This window comes from Hyla sarda, chromosome 5, assembly GCF_029499605.1.
Source record: "Hyla sarda isolate aHylSar1 chromosome 5, aHylSar1.hap1, whole genome shotgun sequence".
Lineage (NCBI taxonomy): Eukaryota > Metazoa > Chordata > Amphibia > Anura > Hylidae > Hyla > Hyla sarda.
Window position 1 is genome coordinate 137,967,769 of NC_079193.1, and position 25,000 is coordinate 137,992,768.

At 41.8% G+C, this 25,000-nt stretch overlaps 1 protein-coding gene across 2 annotated transcripts in view; it reads right to left on the reverse strand.

Moving 5' to 3' along the window:
• MLH1 (mutL homolog 1) overlaps window positions 1-25,000 on the reverse strand; it is a 192,247-nt gene that overhangs the window by 28,956 nt on the left and 138,291 nt on the right. For both annotated transcript variants that reach the window (XM_056520381.1, XM_056520380.1), the window contains exon 18: window positions 1,389-1,496. In XM_056520381.1, the coding sequence (XP_056376356.1) occupies window positions 1,389-1,496 (108 nt within the window). The remainder of the gene's footprint in view (window positions 1-1,388; window positions 1,497-25,000) is intronic.

Genomic DNA, 25,000 nt, shown 5'->3' on the forward strand with positions numbered 1-25,000 from the left:
CTATGCTTAAAGTGACAGAGATCAGATGTGCAACAAATGGCCGGGTCCTTAATGCGAAAATAGGCTTGGTCCTAGCCACTGTTCAGCCACATGCTAAAATGTCCATGCGACTTCACATACATTGTACAGACAACGAGACCAATAAAAACACGTCTTACATTACAAAACACAAATCAGCTAAAGACTTTTTACATAAACGACATGAAGATGTTGACAGATAAAACATATTTGTGACCACTGTTGCTAGACATTTTCGAGATTTCAGACAAAGTTTCTGATGTGCTTTGGCAGGTTAATTGAAGAGTTAATCATCAATGCTAACGAAGATCTTTTAGGAAACCCTTTTCCATGACTAGACCCGTCCAGGCTAACAGTGGCTGGGTCTGTGTAAACCTCAGCTGTAGTATTGCCATGCCTGTACTGTAAAACTTTACCCCCCCCCCCCCCCCCCCCCCAAAAAAAAAATAAAAAAAATAAAAATAAAATAAAACTTCTGATTAAATGCTACTTAAAAGTTTTTTCCTGGATAACACCTTTTTTGTTTGTTTATCATCTGGTTCCAGAAAGTTAAACAGATTTGTAAATTACTTCTATTAAAAATTTGTTAATTAAATCGTTTCACTACTTAAGCTGCTGAAATTGAGTTGTTCTTTTCTGTTTAAGTGCTCTCTGATGACACCTGTCTTGGGAACTGTCCAGAGTAGAAGCAAATCCCCATAGCAAACCTCTTCTACTCTGCAGTTCCCAAGGCAAGCATAGATGTCAGCACTGAGCACTGAGAGAGCACTGTTAACAGACAGAAAAGAACAACTCAACTTCAGCAGCTGATTATTATTGGAAGTATTAATATTTTTTAATAGAAGTAATTTACAAATCTGTTTAACTGTCTGGAGCCAGTTGATGATATATATATAAGTAAAAGTTTTTCCCTGGAATACCCCTTTAATGCTTTTGTTTTATTGTCTCACAGACAATATTTCAAGAGAGCTAAATTGAAAAGGACGTTAGAGGTGTAAGTTATTTGGCTCTATTAAAACATTTTCAGGTATACCGTACAATAAAGTGTGACACAAAAAAAAGTGCGGATACGAAATCCCAACAAGATAATACTGTGGTAATAGTTACTTAAAAAACGTAGTTAGCTATAACCACAGTATGGCTTTGTTGCGATTCATACATTTTTATGTGAGTCGAAGGACAGTTTATTTTATGGTATATCCATCAAACGTTAGGTTTTAATAGAGCCATATTACTTTAACTCTGCGGTGTTCTTTTTTGTATTCTTGTCCTGAAAGTTTGCCATGACAGTTTTACCCCATGATTATAACTATAGGCACAAGTAATGACTAACGATAATGTAACGCATGCAATCACATACACCTACATACCTCAGAACTGGTAGACTCTTCTAGTATATACTTCTTTCTAATAGAGTAAAACATAGAACATTCTCTGCTGAAACTTTCAAAACAGTCTTTCTCATCATCCCAGTTCACCTGCAAAGAAATCAATACGCTATTTGTGTTTTCATTACAATGAAAATATATTTTAACAAGCAATATACTGTGACCTTTTTTGTTTTATTCGTTTAATTTAGCAAGGTTACATAAACAATGTCAGGAAAGGCGCAAACTGCCATCTTAATCCTGCAAATTCACTAGTACCATGACTTTTTACTATCATTTTAATATCATTGAACTGCAGAGTGCTGTATATGTGTGTGCATATATATTATAAATATCTGACACATTTATAATATGTGTGCTTTCTAAACATGTATGCACAAAAATAATATAGGTAATAAAAAAATTAATTGTACGTGCACTCACTGGTCACTTTGTATTAGATACCCGTTGTGGTACACAGCTGCACATACATGATGTGAATCTCCCATTCCACCAAATCCCAAAGGTACTCCATTGTATCGAGATCTGGTGACTGTGGAGGCCATTGGAGTACATAATGGGATGGACATGGTCAGCACACACACTCAGGCTTTTGTGTTGAAACAATGCTGAATTGGTACTAAAATGCCCAAAAGTGTGTAAAAAAAATGTCCCCCATACCATTCCCAAGAGATGGTTTTCTGCATACCTTGGTTCTGTCATCTTAAACCTCTGACAAGGCACTTTCTTCCACACAACGGCCCTGATTTACTATAGTAACCCCAACATGTCTTAGTGGGTTGTGCGCCAGAAATTTTGTCTGCGCTAGAATTTGCACCAGAATTTAAAAAAGACCTGATCAACTCTCCATTTTACTGAGAAAACCCGAAAAAAGGGGCTAACCATCAGGAAAAGGGGCGTGTCACAAAGAGGTGAGTGTCCAACATTTCAAAAAATCCCAACAAGTTTATTAAGGTTTCCACAGAAAATGTGGTGGATTTGGGTTGAGGAAAACCCCACAGCTCAGAGCATGGGTAAAAAAGCAAAACGTAGGGAAACATTTATAAATACCATGGAAAAATATCTGTTGAGAAAAAACCCGACAAAGAAAACTACACTCCACTCTTAGTAAATCAGGGCCAATATCTCCCATAAGTGAGTACACCCCTCCCATTTTAGTAAATGTTTTATTACATGTAAAAAAGAAAAACACAGAAAGAGAAGGCTGGAATGGCTCTCAGTTCAACCACCTAAAATTGTTTTCAACTGAGCTAGCCAGGGATGCACCAATACTCGTGGTGCTAAGGTGGGGAAGATATGCAAAAAAGGAGAGGTACTGGCGCTCAAAGTTAGAAATAGATATATGTACACAATAAATTAATATAAAAACATTTTATTAAGTTAAAAAGTACACCAAATGAACTTTTCAAAACTACCTCAGGCCATGTTCCCTAAGTACTAACTACTCCCACCCTTAAGAAGAAAAAAATAAATAAATTTAAGAACTTAAAAAGTTCTGTATCATACCTTTATTCTTGCTCATAGTGAAATCTCCCAGGAGGAGAAAGTGGGCGGGATATCATGTGACCGGGCTCCTATGACTGTGCTTCACTGCTCCCTCGTCGGCGCCGGGCTAACACGTGTCTGGCCTGGATGGATGGCGCACGGCAAAAAGGAAGCGCCCAGTAATGGCGATTGCACCAGTATTTGTCATCATACACCTTATACAGGTATATAAGACCCTTGCCTCCCTCCCACCTCACCGCTCCAGGAGAAAACAGTAGCAAAATGAGTCGGAGGGAGAGGTAGGGGAGCCAGCATAAAGCATTCAGATACCAGCCGTATTGGGTCTTCTATTTTACCTCATCTTTGGATGTATTCGCTATTCATAGCCAGTATGTCATCTCAGCAAGTGTGCACTTTATTTGTGATGTATATTCTATGCTGCTAAGGCCTTTTTATTGAACATTAGGTTTACATATCTAGATGTGTGTCTCATTCTGGGCCCATCATGAAATAGTTAATAGCACAGCAGTGTAATCCCTCTATGGCTGCATTGGCACTTGCCAAATGTATTCCATATTTGCTACATTTATGTTTTGATTTAGAATAGTTCATTATATATTATTGATTAGCTGTCAATCAAGCTCAGTGCAGCTAAACACTTCCCGAGTTTGTTCTCCTGCCAGGCCGGGAGGAGACCAAACTCACTGTATTAATTGCAGCAGGGACCAGAACAGAGCCATCAAGTGGCCGTTTTTTTCTATTACATTTTAAACATTTATTTATGTTGATAATTTTAAAAGCAAGTGAATGGGAAATGTCTGCTAATCACACTAGGAACACTTTATTAAAAGTTTTACTTGGTGACATGTACTCTAAGCTCATACAGCAAGTAAAAATGGAACACCCGAAGGGCCCCAGTGGGTAAAATAGCAGAGACCTTTTTTTTTTTTAGGGAACAGTCTCTGCTATTTCAACAGCAAATGGTTTTGAAAGGAAAATAACAGATTTTCTTACTTGCTCTACATCATTGAATGCCCATGTCATAAACGTATTTTGGAACATATGTGTAACATTAGAAAAGAGAATTGATCCTCTTGCAGTACATTATAATGAATTCCACTCCATGCCAAATAACACTTACTGCTATACAAAGTCAAAAAAGATTGGAGGGGAGGTAACAAACTAGCAAAAATGTCAAGGGCTGAGACTCGAAAAATGCTTAAATGGGCACTCTCCTGTCTGATAGTACTCCTCTGTGCTCTCACCTGCTATGCGGCGCTTGGCACGCAACCTTGCCACAAGGTCATTGGCAGTACAACTCTAATCCACCAGCGGCATACTGCTTCAACCCTTCCCGGACTACACCATCTTCCAGCAAGAATTCTTAATTTTACCTGGCAATCAGGTCTGCACACGAGGATGGCTCTTGTTCCGGGCGCATCTATGAGCGGGGTGCTCATAGATGCGCCCGGAACAAGAACCAGAAAATTCCCGAGCAGGAAGGGTGAGTGGAACACTGTACCACAACTTTCTTTGCAGGACTTTTACCAGCATCATTATAACGAGATTGGCATTCATAAAGTGGGCATGATATTGTCTGCTTTCCTCCCTTAAGGATCCCTTGCTCCCAATTTACTTTACAGGACAGTTTGCGTTACAGGATTTTAAATGAAAATGTGACAGTACCCTATATGGATTTATCTTGATGATCTGAGTACTAAAAACTGTTTTGCATACATTGAGCTTGTGATCTTTTGTTACATTTTTTTATTCCACGGCCACTTAGTTTACAGTGCCAGTTATCCTGCACATTATTTGATAATTCAAGGTGATCATATTTACTTTTTGGGTGTTCAATTTTTACATGCTGTATGAGCTTAACTTATAGAATAAATGTTTTTATCTTAAAGAGTACTGGTCCTTAAACTAAACTTTTAATATATTGTTCCTTACGTAATTATAAGACACTTTGCTATTTACCTGCTGTTCAAATTCTTAACCTTTATATGTTTTTAATGTGATTGAAAAAACGGCCACTAGGTGGCTCTGTTCTGTTCCCTGTGCAAGTCAAACAGTTAGTTTGGTCTCCTCCCTGTCTGGCAGGAGACAAAACTCAGGAAGTGCGTGCGCGGTCATGGCAAGGCACAGCTCACACAGGCTTCAATGACATTAAGCCTGCTGGGGAACCCCCACTTTCTCCTGTCGGGAGTTCACACAATGTGAGCAAGGGGAAAGGTATGATACAGAACTTTTCAAAGCTTGGGTATTTTTTTTTTTAAGGGCAGGAGAAGTGTTAGTAGTTGTTCGGGAATATAATCTGAGTTCGCTTAGAAAATATAGTTTGATGGCAGGTACTCTATTGTGTACATATATCCATTTCAAACTGAGCACCAGTACCTCTAATTTTTGCATTTTATTATGTGTTCATGTGACAACACTCAAGTAATTAATCTCTGCCACAATGTAAAGTAGTGAGTAGTAGTAATGTAAAGCCTGCATAACAGCATTAAAGGGGTATTCCAGAAAAAAAATTAAAATAAAAAACTGGCTCCAGAAAGTTAAACAGATTTGTAAATTACTTATATTAAAAAAATAGTCATCCTTCCAATAATTATCAGATGCTGAAGTGGCGTTCTTTTCTGTCTGAGGTTTAAGAGTATAAGAGGTTTGCTATGGGGATTTGCTTCTACTGTGGAGAAGACAGTTCGAGACAGGTGTCATCAGAGAGCACTTAGACAGAAAAGAACTCTTCAATTTCAGTAGCTTATAAGTACTGAAACTATTTAAGATTTTTTTATAGAAGTAATTTACAAATCTGTTTAAATTTCTGGAGCCAGTTGATATATATAAAAAAGTTTTTTTTTCTGGATAACCCCTTAACCCCTTCAGGACCAAGCCCATTTTGGCCTTAAGGACCAGAGCGTTTTTTGCACATCTGACCACTGTCACTTTAAACATTAATAACTCTGGAATGCTTTTAGTTATCATTCTGATTCCGAGAATATTTTTTCGTGACATATTCTACTTTAACATAGTGGTAAATTTTTGTCGATACTTGCATCCTTTCTTGGTGAAAAATCCGTAAATTTGATGAAAAATTTGAAAATTTTGCATTTTTCTAACTTTGAAGCTCTCTGCTTGTAAGGAAAATGTATATTACAAATTAAAAATTTTTTTTATTCACATATACAATATGTCTACTTTATGTTTGCATCATAAAAGTGACGAGTTTTTACTTTTGGAAGACACCAGAGGGCTTCAAAGTTCAGCAGCAATTTTCCAATTTTTCACAAAATTTTCAAACTCACTATTTTTCAGGGACCAGTTCAGGTTTGAAGTGGATTTGAAGGGTCTTCATATTAGAAATACCCCACAAAAGACCCCATTATAAAAACTGCACCCCCCAAAGTATTCAAAATGACATTCAGTCATCATTTTAACCCTTTAGGTGTTTCACAGGAATAGAAGCAAAGTGAAGGAGAAAATTCACAATCTTCATTTTTTACACTCGCATGTTCTTGTAGACCCAATTTTTGAATTTTTACAAGGGGTAAAAGGAGAAAATTTATACTTATATTTGTAGCCCAATTTCTCTCGAGTAAGCACATACCTCATATGTCTATGTAAATTGTTCGGCGGGCGCAGTAGAGGGCTCAGAAGGGAAAGAGCGACAAGGGGATTTTGGAGAGTATGTTTTTCTGAAATGGTTTTTGGGGGGCATGTTGCATTTAGGAAGCCCCTATGGTGCCAGAACAGCAAAAAACCCTCACATGGCATACCATTTTGGAAACTAGACCCCTTGAGGAACATAACAAGGAATAAAGTGAGCCTTAATACCCCACAGGTGTTTCACGACTTTGGCATATGTAAAAAAAAAAATTTTTTTTTCACTAAAATGTGTGTTTTCCCCCAAATTTCAAAATTTTCCAAGGGTTAATAGCAGGAAATACCCCCCAATATTTGTAACCCCTTCTCTTCTGAGTGTGGAGGTACCCCATAAGTTGACCTGAAGTGCACTATGGGCGAACTACAATGCTCAGAAGAGAAGGAGTCATATTTGGCTTTTTGAGAGCAAATTTTGCTCGGGGGGCATGTCGCATTTAGGAAGCCCCTATGGTGCCAGAACAGCAAAAAAAAAAAAACACATGGCATACCATTTTGGAAACTAGACCCCTTGAGGAATGTAACAAGGAATAAAGTGAGCCTTATTACCCCACAGGTGTTTCACGACATTTGCATATGTAAAAAAAAAAAAAAAAAATTTCCACTAAAATGTGTGTTTCCCCCCAAATTTCACATTTTTGCAAGGGTTAATAGCAGGAAATACTCCCCAATATTTGTAACCCCTTCTCTTCTGAGTATGAAGGTACCCCATAAGTGGACCTGAAGTGCACTATGGGCGAACTACAATGCTCAGAAGAGAAGGAGTCATATTTGGCTTTTTGAGAGCAAATTTTGCTCGGGGGGCATATCGCATTTAGGAAGCCCCTATGGTGCCAGAACAGCAAAAAAAAAAAACACATGGCATACCATTTTGGAAACGAGACCCCTTGAGGAACGTAACAAGGGATACAGTGAGCATTTGCCCCCCACTGGTGTCTGACAGATCTTTGGAACAGTGGGCTGTACAAGTTTTCATTTTCACGGACCACTGTTCCAAAGATCCGTCAGACACCAGTGGGGTGTAAATTCTCACTGCACCCCTCATTACATTCCGTGAGGGGTGTAGTTTCCGAAATGGGGTCACATGTGGGGTTTTGTTTTTTTTGCATTTGTCAAAACCGCTGTAACAATCAGCCACCCCTGTGCAAATCACCTCAAATGTACATGGCGCACTCTCCCTTCTGGGCCTTGTTGTGCGCCCCCAGAGCACTTTGCGCTCACATATGGGGTATCTCTGTAGTCGGGAGAAATTGCGTTACAAATTTTGGGGGGCTTTTTTCCCTTTTACCTCTTGTGAAAATGTAAAGTATAGGGCAACATCAGCATGTTAGTGTAAAAAATTTAATTTTTTACACTAACATTCTGGTGTAGACCCCAACATTTCCTTTTCATGAAGAGTTAAAGAAGAAAAAGCCCCCCAAACCTTGTAACGCAATTTCTCCCGAGTACGGTGATACCCCATATGTCGCCCTAAACTGTTGCCTTGAAATACGACAGGGCTCCAAAGTGAGAGCGCCGTGCGCATTTGAGGCCTAAATTAGGGATTTGCATAGGGGTGGACATAGGGGTATTCTACGCCAGTGATTCCCAAACAGGGTGCCTCCAGCTGTTGCAAAACTCCCAGCATGCGTGGACAGTCAACGGCTGTCCGGCAATACTGGGAGTTGTTGTTTTTCAACAGCTGGAGGCTCTGCTTTGGAAACAGTGGTGTACCGGACGTTCTTATTGGGGGAGGGGGGCTGTGTAGGGGTATGTGTATATGTAGTGTTTTTAACTTTTTATTTTATTTTGTGTTAGTGTAGTGTAGTGTTTTTAGGGTACAGTCACATGGGAGGGGATTACAGCGAGTTTCCCAGCGCAAAATTTGCTGCATCTCAAGATGGGAGAAACCCACTGTAAAAGCCTCGCCCATGTGAATGTACCCTGTACATTCACAGGGGGGGGGGGTGCACCAGCTGTTGCAAAACCACAACTCCCAGCATGCATGGTCTGTTAGTGCATGCTTGGAGTTATAGTTTTGCAACAGCTGGAGGCACACAGGTTAGGAAACACGGAGTTAGAAACAGACAATGTTTCCCAACCAGTGTGTCTCCAGTTGTTGCAAAACTACAACTCCCAGCATGCCCAGACAGCTGAAGGGCATGCTGGGAGTTGTAGTTCGGCAACATCTGAAGGGCCAGATGTTGCTGAACTAAAACTCCCAGCATGCCTGGACAGTCAGTGCATACTGGGAGTTGTAGTTTTGCAACAGCTGGAAGAGCACAGATTGGAGACCATTATACAATGGTCTCCAAACTGGGGCCCTCCAGATGTTGCAAAACTACAACTCCCAGCATGCATGGTCTGTTAGTGCATGCTGGGAGTTCTAGTTTTGCAACAGCTGGAGGCACACAGGTTAGGAAACACTGAGTTAGAAACAATGTTTCCCAACCAGTGTGTCTCCAGTTGTTGCAAAACTACAACTCCCAGCATGCCCAGACAGCTGAAGGGCATGCTGGGAGTTGTAGTTCGGCAACATCTGAAGGGCCAGATGTTGCTGAACTAAAACTCCCAGCATGCCTGGACAGTCAGTGCATGCTGGGAGTTGTAGTTTTGCAACAGCTGGAAGAGCACAGATTGGAGACCATTATACAATGGTCTCCAAACGGGGGCCCTCCAGATGTTGCAAAACTACAACTCCCAGCATGCCCAGACAGCCAAAGGCTGTCTAGGCATGCTGGGAGTTGTAGTTTTCAGACTCCTAGAAGCAGCAGTGAAGATCTTCACTGCTGCCTCTGAGGACCACATACTTACCCGTCGCTGCTCGTCCACGTGGCCGGTCCCGCGCTGCTCCTCGGTCCCGCCGCTGGATCAGGTAAGTCCGCCGGTCCCCACGTGTTCCCCCCGAATGCCGCAGGTCCCCGCGCGCCCCTGCAGCCTTCGTCCCCCGTTCTGCCCGACTTCCAGGGGCGGGCAGTGCGGGGGATCTGAACTTTCACCCCAGATCACTGTGATTGGTCCACAGGGACCAATCACAGTGATCGCTGACCAGGACCATCAATGGATGGTCCTGGGGGTGAAGCAGAAGTTGTCCCCTGCTGGAAACAGCGGGACTTCTGCCAGTTAACCCCTGCGCATCGCCGGGTTAACTGAATGTCATTTATAAACGCCGGGATGCGCGAACGCACTGCACAACCCGGCGTTTATATATGACATTCTGCGGGAAGGGGTTAAGGACTCAGCCCATTTGGGGATTAAGGACTCAACAATTTAATTTTAACATTTTCGATTTTTCCTCCTCGCCTTCAAAAAATCATAACTCATATTTTCATCCATAGACTAGTACGAGGGCTTGTTTTTTGCGCGACCAGTTGTCCGTTGTAATGCCACCACTCAACCATAAAATGTATGGTGCAAACAAAAAAATACTATGTGTGGGGAAATGAAAAAGAAAACTGCAATTTTGCTAATTTCGGAAGGTTTCGTTTTTACAATTTATGGTAAAAATGACATGTGTTATTTATTCTTTGGGTCAATACGATTTAAATAATATCCATGAAAACACACTTTTCTATTACTGTTGCGCTTAAAAAAAAAAATCGTAAACTTTTTAACCAAATTAGTTCGTTTAAAATCCCCCTATTTTGAAGACCTATAACTTTTTCATTTTTCCGTATAAGCTGCGGTATGAGGGCTCAATTTTTGTGCCATATTTGTACTTTTTATTGATACCATATTTGCTTATTTAACCCCTTAAGGACACAGCCCTATTAACCTTCAGGACTGAGCCCTTTTTCGCAATTCTGACCACCGTCGCTTTACGCATTAATAACTCTAAAACGCTTTTACCAAATATTCTGATTCTGAGATTGTTTTTTCCTGACATATTCTACTTTATTTTGGTGGTAAATTTTCGCCGTTCCTTGCATCCTTTTTGGGTGAAAAATCCCCAAATTTCATGAAAATTTTGCTTTTTTCCAACTTGAAGCTCTCTGCTTGTAAGTAAAATGGATATTCCAAATACATTTTATTTTTATTCACAAATACAATATGTCCACTTTATGTTGGCATCATGAAATGGACATATTTTTACTTTTTGAAAAAAATTAGAGGGCTTCAAAGTAGAGCAGCAATTTTCAAAAATTTCATGAAAATTGCAAAATCTGAAGGGACAGATGTTACAGAACTACAACTCCCAGCATGCCTGGGCAGTCTAGGCATGCTGAGAGTTGTAGTTGGCAACATCTGGAGGGCTGCCGCTTGGGCACCACTGTAACTGTGACCCTCCAGATGTTGCAAAACTACAACTCCCAGCATGCCCAGACAACCTTTGGCTGCCTGGGCATGCTGGGAGTTGTAGCTTGGCACCCACTAGGAAGGTCAGCAGTAAATATCGCTTACTGCCCCCTCCCTCACAGTAGTTTCCCTACCTGCGCCGTGATCTCTGCTGTCTCCAGTGACGATCCCCACGCATCTTCTCCCCCCGTTCTGCCCGACATCCAGGGGTGGGCAGAACGTGGGGACTTTTCATTTTACATTCACGCCGTTCATCGTACAGTATCATTCACATTTTATTTTAATAGTTCGAATATTTACGCACGTGGCGATACTAAATATGTATACAAAATATTTTACTTTATTTTTTCCCACTTATTGGGGGTGAAATAGGGAAAAAGGGACAATTTACGTTTTTTTTATTGGGGAGGGGGTTTTTCACTTTACTTTTAATTTTTACACTTTGATCATTCGATTGCTAATACTGTTCAGTGCTATGCATAGGACATAGCACTGATTAGCATTATTGGTCATCTTCGGCTCTGGTCTGCTCGATCGCAGACCAGAGCAGAAGATCAGTGGAAGGCAGAGAAGACAGGTGAGGGGACCTCCGTCTGCCATTCTGGATGATCAGATCCCCGCAGCAGCGCTGCGGACGATCCGATCATCCACTTTAGTGACAGCGATGCTGCAGATGCAGTGATCTGTATTGATCACGACATCTGAGGGGTTAATGGCGGACATCTGCGCGATCACGGATGTCCGCCATTACCGGCGGGTCCCTGGCTGCTATCAGCAGCCAGGACCTGCCGCGCATGACCTGAGCATCGCTCCGATGCTCGTGGTTATGTATAGGGCGTAAATGTACGTCCTGCTGCATTAAGTACCAGCTCACCAGAACGTACATTTACGTCCGGCATCATTAAGGGGTTAAATGTTGCTGTCTCCAAAATAACTCGACACAGCCATTAATGTCTAAACCTTGTCAACAAAAGTACACCCCTAAGTGGAAATGTCCAAATTGGGTTTAAAGTGTTAATATATATTTATTTTCCAGAACTGTCATTAGGAAAAACTGTCAAAAGTTTTGATCAGCGGGGGAGCGTGTTCAGACATCGGCCAATTAGGAAAATGAGCTGGGAGAAGACCACGTTGCTTAGCGCTCACTAGCCTGCCTCCCCTCTCCGCCTGTGTCACGTTATTGAAACACTCAGACTTAGAGAGAGTTTATCTCCATCCCTTGACACAAAGCCAGTAGAAGAATGAGCTGTCTTCTTGGGTAGGACAGCAATGGCATGACAGAATTGACAGTGTACCTTGCCATAAGTGGGAATAACCTTGATGAAGTTGCAAAGTTAACAATATGTGGGGCCCCTCAGAACTTAGATGCGTGTTTTTGCATTATTCATTTTCACGATTGTTATGGTGAATCTTTACTGAAGGAATCCTGTTTGTTTTCCAATCTAGTACCCACTAATATACCCATGGGTACAATTATAATAGTTTTTAGTGTTTAAGTAAATGTTCATGTTTCCACTGTTGGAAATTTCACTGGGGGTTGCTGTGAACATGGGACCCTCTTGTAGGTTACATATGTAGTCTTTACAATATTTCTTTTTTTTTCATTATTATTAAATATGTTTTACCACTTTCCACAGCAAACTTAATATTTTAGGTTGTGTTAGGCTGAAATAAATTAAATGTCTTCTGATAAATGCACAAATTGTCGTCTCTGCCTTCTTTTTACCCACTCCCATTTTCATATGACAATCTTTGTGGTGGGCAGAGCATCTGACTGTCTTTTTTTTTAACTTCAATTCAAAGCAGTGATTAGTGCAGAACATCATTCCTGCGCTGAATTCATAATCTAATCTTCATAATGGTAAAGTTATCTCTACTCTCCAACTCCTCACACCAAGACCAAGGAGGTGAAGGCCTTGCTAGCTGACTATCTTGACTGAGAATTAATAAGTCTTCTGATCATATTGCTCCTGTGACCCTTCCCTGCTCCACTACTCCACTTGTATCCCAAGTGTTGGCTCATGCTGCTAAGACACTTTGCCAGTATTCTCGATCCTCTGACCGGTTGGGATGTGACTCGCCTGACCCTCCCTTGTCTCTCTTTCATGGTTCTATGAGCCCAGTGGGTTTACATTCTCCTGAGCTGACTACTGACCTGAAGTTCTAGTGGCCGTAACCTAAAAATGTTAAGGGGGCAATAAATGACTAAAAAAAAGTATTTAAGCTACAAAAACAGGAGGGCAGTGAAGCACTAAAAAGTTAGAGAAAATGTAGAATATGTATAAAAAAAAAAAAAAAAAAAAAACAAAAAAAAAAAACACTGATAAAGGGCGCAAAGGAGTATAAAACTAACCCCAAAATGTTCTTTAACTATATAAATAGCAAAAAAAGGTTAAAGGTGTACTCCAGTGAAAAACTTAGCAGAGAGCACTGTGCTCAGGATGTCAGCAGACAGCTCTGTGTTTCAAAAATAAAGAATTTCCGCTGTAGTATTCAGCAGCTAATAGCAGCTTCCTGTACAGGAAGGATTAAGATTTTTTTAATAGAAGTAATTTACAAATTTGTTTAACTTTCTGGCACCAGTTGATTAAAAAAATAAATAAATACAAATAAAAATAAATTACCTAGCCCCAGACTGGACGAGGGGGAAATAGATGCATGCTGTATATCTATTTTTTCCAAAATACGGTGACACATAAAAGATTGGTACATAAAATGAGAATGCTTGAGCTGGAGGAAAATATGTGCAAGTGGTTAAGTAATTGGCTCAATGATAGGAAACAGAGGATGGTTATTAATGGTACTTATTCTGATTGGGTTACTGTTACTAGTGGGGTACCACAGGGGTCAGTTTTGAGTCATTCTATTTAATATATTTATTAATGACCTTGTTAAGGGATTGTATAGTAAAGTAGCAATCTTTGCAGACTATACTAAACTCTAAAGTGGTTAACACAACAGAGGACAGTGCACTGTTACAAATGGATCTGGATAGGTTGGAGGTTTGGGCTGGGCAGTGGCAGATGAGTGACAAATGGGGAGGAAAAATACAGGCTGGGATTCGGTATTAAATGGGAGAATACTTGGGAGAAGACTTAGGAGTTTTAGTTAAAGGGGTACACCCGTGGAATTTTTTTTTTTTTTAAATCAACTGGTGCCAGAAAGTTAAACAGATTTGTAAATCACTTCTATTAAAAAATCTTAATCCTTCCAATACATGGGCTGTATACTACAGAGGAAATGCTTTTCTGTTTGGCTTTCTCTGATGTCATGACCCAGTGCTCTCTGCGGACCTCTGCTTTTCATTTTAGGAACTGTCCAGAGCAGCATAGGTTTGCTATGGGAATTTTCCCCTGCTCTGGACAGTTCCAAAAATGGACAGCAGAGGTCAGCAGAGAGCACTGTGGTCGTGACATCAGAGAAACCCCTAAAGAAAATAATTTCTTCTGTTGTATATAGCCCCTAAAAAGTACTGGAAGGATTAAGATTTTTTAATAGAAGTAATTTCCAAAACTGTTTAACTTTCTGGCACCAGTTGAATATAAAAAAAAAAAAAAAGGCAAATAAAATCATGGGGTGCATCAATAGGGGCAGAGATGCCCACGACAAAGGAATAATTCTACCACTGTACAAATCACTAGTCAGACCACACATGGAATACTGTGTACAGTACTGGGCACCAGTGTACAAGAAAGTTCTAGTGGAGCTGGAGAGGGTTCAAAGACTGGCCTGGATGCATTTTTGTAGAGCACAGGTTATGGGTACTAGATTTATAGGGACAGAATGCTGATCCAGTAATTTATTCTGATTGCCATATTTGGATTTTGGAAGGAATTTTTTACCCCTAGTAAAAGTTTTTTTGCCTTCCTCTGGATCAACTCAGCAGGGACTCAATAGGGATATAGGTTAAACTTGATGGACTCTGGTCTTCTTTCAACCTTATGAACTATTAGATTCCTCATACAGATCAATGCAGTTCCATAGAACTACACTGATTTGTGTGTGGCAATCTAAAGGTTAATAGGATAATAGCCAACCATGGCAATCGCTGCACGCCAGCTATTAGCGGCAGCCCATAGCTACAGGAATCAGCAGAGGACCAGCCGGTATGGTGCAGGCTCGAGTCAGGAGCACTTGTCTTACATCCTTAACAGCACAATGGCGTGTATACAAGTCATTGGCTGTTAAGAGGTTAAATTTGCTGCTGAGTGGGCTGATGCCTTCGATAACCGATTAAGGTGGATTAATCTGGTCAGCCTCCCGAAAAAAGGGGAGGTTTCCGACACATTGGCTTTCTTTGAAAAATGGCTATAGGACATTCTTCAAGCAACTAACTCTTCTACATTCATTAAGGGGGAGAGAGCTCATCGAGTTTCAGCCAGACATAATCCTCCAGGAGGCAAGCAACTTGGTGCTGAATGAGGTTTTCTACATGTCCCTTATGTTTACTTTTCCCCCTCGCTTTTTGTCTTCCTTCATTTGTATGAAAGGGTCACCTGTTAGGTTGAAAAGTTGTAACTAGAATGACTGGGTCATAATCTAATTGAGCTAGGGTGGTGGGAGAGGGTGAGTACATTGGGTTGGCATAAGATTTTCTCTTTAACCTCTTCAGGACATAGGGCGTATGGATACGCCCTGCATCCCGAGTCCTTAAGGACCGAGGGCGTATCCATACGCCCGTGGGAATTCCGTCCCCCACCGCTAGCCGGTTGGGGACCGGAGCCGGATGCCTGCTGAAATCGTTCAGCAGGCATCCCGGCATATCGCCCAGGGGGGTCATTATGTCCCCCCATGTCGGCGATCGCCGCAGATCGCTGGACAATTCAGTCCAGCGATCTCCGGCGATTCCGGGTCAATCGGGTCTCCAGTGACCCGGAATTACTGGCTGTTCGGGGCCGTCTCTGACGGCCCCGAACAGCCAGAGCCTGCAGGGGTGAGGTGGCACTGGTGCCACCTCACGATCGCCCTGATTCGTCGGCCGGATTACCGGCCGACCAATCAGGGCGCCTGCTGCGGGTGTCACTCCCGCACCCGCTCCGCCCCTCTTCTGGAGGACGTGAGCGGGTGCGGGACGTGCACCCCGGGTGCTGGGGACCCCGATCCCCGGCGCCCCTGTTGGGATCGGGGCCCCAGGAGCAGCTGCGGCGGCGGGACTGACCTGCAGCGTCTGGATCGTTGGAGGTGAGTGACAGCCTCCTGCTGTTGCTTAGCAACAGCTCCCAGCATGCAAAAAGGGCATGCTGGGAGCTGTAGTTATGCAACAGCAGGAGGCAGACCACCACAACTCCCAGCATTCCCTTATGGGCATGCTGGGACTTATGGTTTTGCAACAGCTGGAGGCACATTCTTTCTATGGAAAAGTGTACCTTCAGCTGTTGTATAACTACAACTCCCAGCTTGCACAAACAGCTAAAGTGCATGCTGGGAGTTGTAGTGGTGCATCTGCTGGTTGCATAACTACAACTCCCAGCATGCCCGTTGGCTGTCGGTGACTGCTGAGAGTTGTAGTTTTGCAACAGCTGAAGGCACACTGGTTGTGAAACTTAGAGTTTTTTTTTTTACCTAACTCAGTGTTTCACGACCGGTGTGCCTCCAGCTGTTGCAAACTACAACTCTCAGCAGTCACCGTACACCATGCACTGTACATGCTGGGAGTTGTAGTTTTGCAACAGCTGGAGGCACACTGGTTGTGAAACACTGAGTTAGGTCACAAACTCAGTGATACATAACCAGTGTGCCTACAGTTGTTGCAAAACTGCAACTCTCAGCAGTCACCGACAGCCAGCGGGCATGCTGGGAGTTGTAGTTATGCAACAGCTGGATGCCCCCCCCAATGTGAATGTACAGGGTACACTCACATGGGCGGAGGATTACAGTAAGTATCTGGCTGCAAGTTTGAGCTGCCGCAAACTTTCTGCTGCAGCTCAAATTGCCAGCGAGAAACTACTGTGAACCCCCGCCCGTGTGACTGTACCCTAAAAACACTACACTACACTAACACAAAAAATAAAATAAAAAGTAAAAAACACTACGTATACACATGCCCCTACACAGCCCCCTCCCCAATAAAAATGAAAACGTCTGGTACGCCACTGTTTCCAGAATGGAGCCTCCAGCTGTTGCAAAACAACTCCCAGTATTGTCGGACAGCCGTTGACTGTCCAGGCATGCTGGGAGTTTTGCAACAGCTGGAGGCACCCTGCTTGGGAATCACTGGCGTAGAATACCCCTATGTCCACCCCTATGCAAGTCCCTAATTTAGGCCTCAAATGCGCATGGCGCTCTCACTTTGGAGCCCTGTCGTATTTCAAGGCAACAGTTTAGGGCCACATATGGGGTATCGCCGTACTCGGGAGAAATTGTGTTACAAATTTTGGGGGGTATTTTCTGCTTTTACCCTTTTTAAAAATGTAAAATTTTTGGGAAAACAAGCATTTTAGGTAAAAAAAAAAAATTTTTTTTTTTACATATGCAAAAGTCGTGAAACACCTGTGGGGTATAAAGGTTCACTTAACCCTTTGTTACGTTCCCCGAGGGGTCTAGTTTCCAAAATGGTATGCCATGTGGTTTTTTTTTTTTTGCTGTCCTGGCACCATAGGGGCTTCCTAAATGCGGCATGCCCCCAGAGAAAAATTTGCGTTCAAAAAGCCAAATGTGACTCCTTCTCTTCCGAGACCTGTAGTGCGCCAGCAGAGTACTTTTCACCCCCATATGGGGTGTTTTCTGAATCGGGAGAAATTGGGCTTCAAATTTTTAGGGGTATTTTCTGCTATTACCCTTTTTAAAAATAAAAATTTTTTGGGAAAACAAGCATTTTAGGTAAAATTATTATTTTTTTTTTTACATTTGCAAAAGTCGTGAAACACCTGTGGGGTATTAAGGTTCACTTTATCCCATGTTACATTCCCCGAGGGGTCTAGTTTCCAAAATGGTATGCCATGTGTTTTTTTTTTTTTGCTGTTCTGGCACCATAAGGGCTTCCTAAAGGTAACATGCCCCCCAAAAACCATTTCAGAAAAACGTACTCTCCAAAATCCCCTTGTCGCTCCTTCCCTTCTGAGCCCTCTACTGCGCCCGCCGAGCACTTTACATAGACATATGAGGTATGTCCTTACTCGAGAGAAATTGGGCTACAAATACAAGTAAAAATTTTGTCCTTTTACCCCTTGTAAAAATTCAAAAATTGGGTCTGCAAGAACATGCGAGTGTAAAAAATGAAGATTGTGAATTTTCTCCTTCACTTTGCTGCTATTCCTGTGAAACACCTAAAGGGTTAAAACGCTGACTGAATGTCATTTTGAATACTTTTGGGGGTGTAGTTTTTATAATGGGGTCATTTATGGGGTATTTCTAATATGAAGACCCTTCAAATCCACTTCAAACCTGAACTGGTCCCTGAAAAATACTGAGTTTGAAAATTTTGTGAAAAATCGGAAAATTGCTGCTGACCGTTGAAGCCCTCTGGTGCCTTCCAAAAGTAAAAACACGTCAATTTTATGATGCAAACATAAAGTAGACATATTGTATATGTGAACCAAAAAAAATGTATTCGTAATATCCATTTTCCTTACAAGCAGAGAGCTTCAAAGTTAGAAAAATGCAAAATTTTCAAATTTTTCATCAAATTTACGGATTTTTCACCAAGAAATTATGCAAGTATCGACAAAAATTTACCACTATGTTAAAGTAGAATATGTCACGAAAAAACAATCTCGGAATCAGAATGATAACTAAAAGCATTCCAGAGTTATTAATGTTTAAAGTGACAGTGGTCAGATGTGCAAAAAACGCTCCGGTCCTTAAGGCCAAAATGGGCTCCGTCCTGAAGGGGTTAAAGCCTGCTAGTAGTCCCTTTAGAAGTAGTTTGTTTTCAGTATAGGTCCGGTTCCAGCTTAGTGTTAGACATTGAGTTATTGGAAATGTTTTTGAGTGCCTGCGGTATGTATGTTGTCTGTCTTCTTGTGCTCACTCTACTCCTGATTATGTGCCATAGATGACCTCCGCTCATCTCTATTTTTTCATTTTATTATGGTACTCCAAAATTTACAGTTAAGGCCTCTTACATTCCAACTACCAAGTATAAAGGGCTTTTTTCTTAGATTTTGCTAAATGGCATTCCCAAAACCTCATCTGTCTTCAAGAAACTCATAACTGGGCTGAAAGTGCTGGCTTTTATGTGTGGCTTGCTAAAGGATATCATGCTTCCTATTCTAACTTTTCCAGGGGGGGGGGGGGTCTTAATACTTGTTTCCAAATCACTTTCTATGACTGCCACCACCAAGGTAGCATGTGACCAGTATGATCCTTTTAATTCACATTAGTGCCTTCACAGTTTCAGGTTTCCTTCTTAGGCCTGATTACAAACTTTCTACCTTCCTGTCTGATCCTGTTCTTCTGGGTGATTTTAACGATCTACGGCATCAGACAGTGGATCGCACTTGGTGTAGACTCTGCCTACTCCAAACTCACCTCTTGACATCTGTTCTTACTGAGACCCGACTGAGTCTATTCTCTATTACTCAGTGCATAAAACATTTTCAAGGATTGATCTTGCTTTTGTCACATTAGATGACCTATCTGCGGTGAGATACGCTGCTTATACCAGTAGGAGGATCTTATACCACTCTGTCCTTGTTCTTACTCTAGGTCCCTGTCAGTCTTCCAAGCTTTGGCAAAGGCACCTGGGATGGTTACACTCTGAGGCAGTTTGAGGCTCTTCCCTTCTCTCATTGGAAATACTGGGAGCATAATCCTGGTCACCCAGATGCTTTAATACATTGAGATGCTTATATTTATGTCCGGGGACCGATAATGGCGGACATCAGTGATTACACTGATGTCTGCCATTTACCCTATAGATGCAGTGATGAATGAAGTTTGTGGAATCTATAGTAAAAATGGCAGTTCTGATGCATTTGGTGGGCTCACCAGACCCCTGCTGTGAAATCGCAGGGGACTGATGAGCGCACATGGCCCCCAGAGGTCTCTTATCCTCCTCTGGTTTGAAAGACGGACGATCTTCCTTTGCTGCCTGCAGAACCAAGCTGTACAAGAAATTTGCCAATAGTATTGATCAATAATACATAGCAATCTAATGATTGCTATTAAAAGTCCCTCTATGAGGACTTTAAAGTGTAAAAACAAATATAAAAAAGTTTTATATAAAAGCCCCTCCACAATAAAAATTATAAATTAAGAAACTCTTTATATTGGTATTACTGTGTGTGTAACTGTCCGAACTAATAAAATATAATGTTTATCATCCTGCATGGTCAATGGTGTAAATATAAAATACCATACCCCAGAATAGATGGTTTTTGATCCCATGTGTCAGAAACAAATAAATAAAAAGTTCAATCAAAACAAAAAAGTACAGATCACGTCAGGAAATTAGCCCTCCTACAGTCCTTTATATAAAGAATAAAAAAAAAGTTATATGGGTCAGAATAGGGCAATTTATACGATACTTATTTTGTCAAAAAAGTTTGACTGCTTATAAAAGTAGCACACAATAGAAAAACTCATGTAAAATATAGCTCACGTCAAATTTACCATTAAGTGCAATTCGTAAAAGCGAAACCCCCAAAAAATAGCAGAATTAACGTTTTTCAGTGCAGAGGTCCTTCAGCTAGCAGGGCAAACCTAGTCTGGCTCTTACTGTGGCACAAATGCCAAGATGGTCAAGCAGCTCCTAATTTGTATGACTATTTCTTGCCATCCAAATTGGTCTACGCAGCCCAGTGGATAGACCTTGCTATCTCCAGTACTGCTCTGGCAAGGGCCCTCATGGGATCTTATAAGAGCCTCACAAACACACTGTATAGGTTTTCCACTATTTCCACTTTTCATTGTCCTATTAAAAATTGTGGCCGGAGTTTGGTCTGTGATGTCTAAGTGATTACTGCATTCTGCTGTCTCTCCAAGAACCCCATTGTAGGCAAACATACCCTAGTCTAAATTACATAATTTCTTACGCGCTGGTTCAGTAAGGATCATAAAAACTTTTTTTTTCTTGTATTTCCAATTTAAGCACAAATTGGTACTCTTGAGTACTTTAATTTTCTAAGGTGGAGCTGTTCATGGTCATCACAGTTTTATCCAAGCCACTGACTTAGGCCAATGCTCTTTACCAATGTATAATGCCTAGCCTGTTTGCTGCTGTTTTTTTGAAGTGGGAAATGAATGTGCCTGCACATACCTCAGATCAGTGGAAGAAAGTGGAAAGTTCATACTATTCTACCGTTTTGAGTGCTAGATATCTCAATACAGTCTCACTTTATCGAAGGTCTTTATTACAGGCCAGTAAAACATACAAGAGTAGGGGTTTCTTCGTCTTATATGCGCTTTAGGTGCTCTGCAGAGGTGGGGGACTTTCTTAAATACTGTGTGGGCTGCATTTCTGCATCATCAACTGGAATTTTCATTTCTTCTTACCCCAGAAGTTAGGGTGCATGCACACTACGTTTTTGTTATACAGTTCCCGTATACGGTTTCAAGTTAAAAACCGTATGGAACTGTATAGAAAACTGTTTGCATTGACTTAACATTGTAAACTAAGTCAAACACATCATCCAGTTTAGTCCGTTTGGCATCTCATACAGTTTTGTCCAGTTTTTTTACCCGTATCCAAAACTGTAGTCTACCACATTTCTTGGTCCGGGTGAAAAACTGGATTAAACTGTATACAGTTTTTTTTAAACATGGGAGTCAATGGGAACCGTACAGAACTGTATGTGCGTACGGTTCCATCAGGTTTTCACTAGAGGTGCACCGAAATGGAAATTTCAGAACCGAAACGAAACCGAAATAAAAAAAAATGTCCGGCCGAAACAGATACCGAAAATCACTTCTCCCCGTCTTCTGGTAAAATGCAGCGCTCCGCTCATTAGATTAGATTTCCCCACATTAGATTGCCAGCTCCCCCACATTAGGTCGGAAGTTCCCCCACATTAGGTCAGCAGTTCCCCCACAATAGTAGGCAGCTCCCCCACAATAGTAGGCAGCTCCCCCACAACAGTAGGCAGGTTCCCCACAATAGTAGGCAGCTCCCCCCAACAATATTAGGCAGTTCACACACAATATTAGGCAGCTCCTCCCACATTTTTAGGCAGCTCCTCCCACATTAGGTCAGCAGTTCCCCCACAATAGTAGGCAGGTTCCTCACAATAGTAGGCAGCTCCCCCACATTAGGTCAGCATTTCCCCCACAATAGTAGGCAGCTCCCCCCAACAATAGTAGGCAGTTCCCACACAATATTAGGCAGCTCCCCCCACATTTGTAGGCAGCTCCCCCCCACATTAGGTCAGCAGTTCCCCCACAATAGTAGGCAGTTCCCCCACATTTGTAGACAGCTCCCCCCGACAATATCAGGCAGCTCCCCCCGACAATATCAGGCAGCTCCCCCCAACAATATTAGGCAGCTCCCCCCAACAATATTAGGCAGCTCCCCCCAACAATATTAGGCAGCTCCCCCCACATTTGTAGGCAGCTTCCCCCTACCCCACAGACATACAGCTTCCAGCCATATACAGTGTATGGCTGGAGGCTGTATGTCAGTACTGCTGCCCCCACAGTGTTCCGGTCACCGCTCCTCCGGCCCGGGGTCACATCTACTGCTATGGCCCATGGACCATAGCAGTAGGTGCCGGGACCGGGGGAGCGGTGACCGGAACACTGAAGAAGATGACGCGGTCACTTACCAGGCCCTGGCCAGCGCGCATTCTCCTGCGACGATCCTGCGGTCCTCCTGCGTCTCTATGGTTGTACGACCATAGAGGCGGAGAAGCGAGGGACTGAAGGAGGATCGCAGGAGGATGCCGGGGAATGGTGAGTGACCGGCGGACATCCTTATGTCCCGAAAAGATTTTTCGAGACACAGGGATGTCCGGGATAGGATTAGGAATACTTCTTTTTATGTGCCCGGGCCGGCTCCCGTGTGTGGCTGCAGACGGGGGCCGGCCAGAGCATATAAAACCTAATACTGTATACTAAAAACCAGGGGGCCTCCAGCTGTTGTGAAACTACAACTCCCAGCATGCCCGTACAGACTTTGCCGGTCCGGGCATGCTGGGAGTTGTAGTTTCACAACAGCTGGAGGCACCCTGGTTTTTATTATACAGTATATTAGTTTTTATATGCTCTGGCCGGCCCCCGCCTGCAGCCACACACGGGAGCCGGCCCGGGCACATAAGAAGAAGTATTCCTATCCCGGAGAGCGCACCCCCCCAGATGTTGCGCCCCGCCCCCTGCACCCCCCACGAGTGCCTCTGCCACTGGCAGTGTTTGTAACTTGTGCTGTGGGCGGGCAGGGGAGGTGGGTCATTATCGGCACATTTTTTGTTTCGGCATTTTGCCGAAATAGCTATTTTCGGCCGATATGTATCGGCCGCCGATATATCGGTTCATCCCTATTTTTTAACCTTACGGTTTTTGACTTTGCACAGTTTTTTATCTTGGAATTTCAATCAAACAAGTGAAACTTTATTCAAAATGGAGTGAAAAGTTAAAAACGTATACGTTTTTTCTTAAAAAACGGATGCAACCGGACATCATTTTTCAAACAGTATACAGTTTTCAACCGTATATGGGTTAAAATTTGTACACACTTTTTGATACAGTTTAGTCCGGTTTTGAGGAATCCGTTTTTCATCAAAAACCTCATACAGGAACTGTATTGCAAAAACGTGGTGTGAATGCACCCTTAGTTTGTTGGGATTAATTAAAGATTTAGAGGTATGATCTTGTAGATGCATTCATGTCTGTAGTCTCCTTTTCTGTGCTCACAAGATTGTAGCAAAATCCTGGAAGGACAGCATTATCCCTCTAAAAACGGATTAACTTTGTGAACAAATACGTTCCACCCTGTCAGACTCCATTCCTTAGCCGTAAAGGTCATAAGGAATTTGAGAAAATATGGATGCCATTGCTCCTTCTAGATGTCCTGCTTAGCGAAACTCACTGGGCTGACCTAACTGAGTAACCCGTGTCTCCTCTCCTAGGAGGGATGTAAGTGAACTTTATACAGTGTAGCAGCTGTATGCTGCAGTCTATCTGCATGTATATTCAGTGTATGTGATTTTAACTATGCATGCTACATAAGAGAAAACTAACCTTCATTTTGGATTATTTTATTAGCATTTTTTTTATTTTTATTTTTTTATTATTCATTCTCCATATTTCCCAGCATTAAACTCTTTATGTTAACCCCTCCACCTTTATAATTTATTGAAGTAATCTCATACTTTTTGATTCCTTCTAGCAATCATTCCCATGCCTGAATAGGGGGAATCTTTCTAGAAAACCAATTCCTAGCCATTAACACTCCTATAAAGACAAGTTTAGAGACCAATTTGCATTTTGAGGCTTCTATTCCTTGTAAATTACCCAAAACGACCATAATTAAGTTACCGTAACTTCAGGGTTTACATTTATATGATCTCAAATTTTTTTCAACAATTGCATCCCAGAGGCCCTTTGCTTGTGAGCATTTCCATTAAAGATATTCAAATCCCGCATCACCACAGAGGACATATGGCAGAGGCTTTAACACCGCATTTAAAAAGACTTAGGTGTATAATATAGCCTATGAATAATTTTAAATTGTTTTAGTCAATGAGAACCATAAAATAATTTAATTTTCAAAATAGATTTGCAAATATGTTTAATTTCCCACTAATCTATATGGAAAAAGCGCTTTTATAAAGTTGCATTGTGATTATATACTTTAGGATGTGCAGTCCTCATTTTATGCAGAAATTCTTTTCTTGTTTGGTATATTTGTTTATTAATGTACACCAGCACTCCTTTATTTTTATATTTTGATGTGTGATTTGAGGTGGTTCCAACTCACATGTTGATGCTTACAGGGAATCTATGTCACGTGTGTCTGCCTCCAGCAGAGGCTATGTTAAAGATGACTAGTTCAGAGTCTATATTAGAGGCCATGGTCTGTGTAAGATAAGTGAACAGTTCTGGTTAGTGTTCCCTGTTAAAAGCACCAGCCTATGCCCACATTCTTATGTGTCCCACAATGACAAGTGCAAAAAAAGATGTTTTACACATGATTACATGTCTTCATTATATTGTGACTGCAGGAAAGTGCGTTAATGAATGTCCATTTTTTTTCTATGATTTTTGACATTTTATTCATTTGATTTCTGTAAATTAAATCA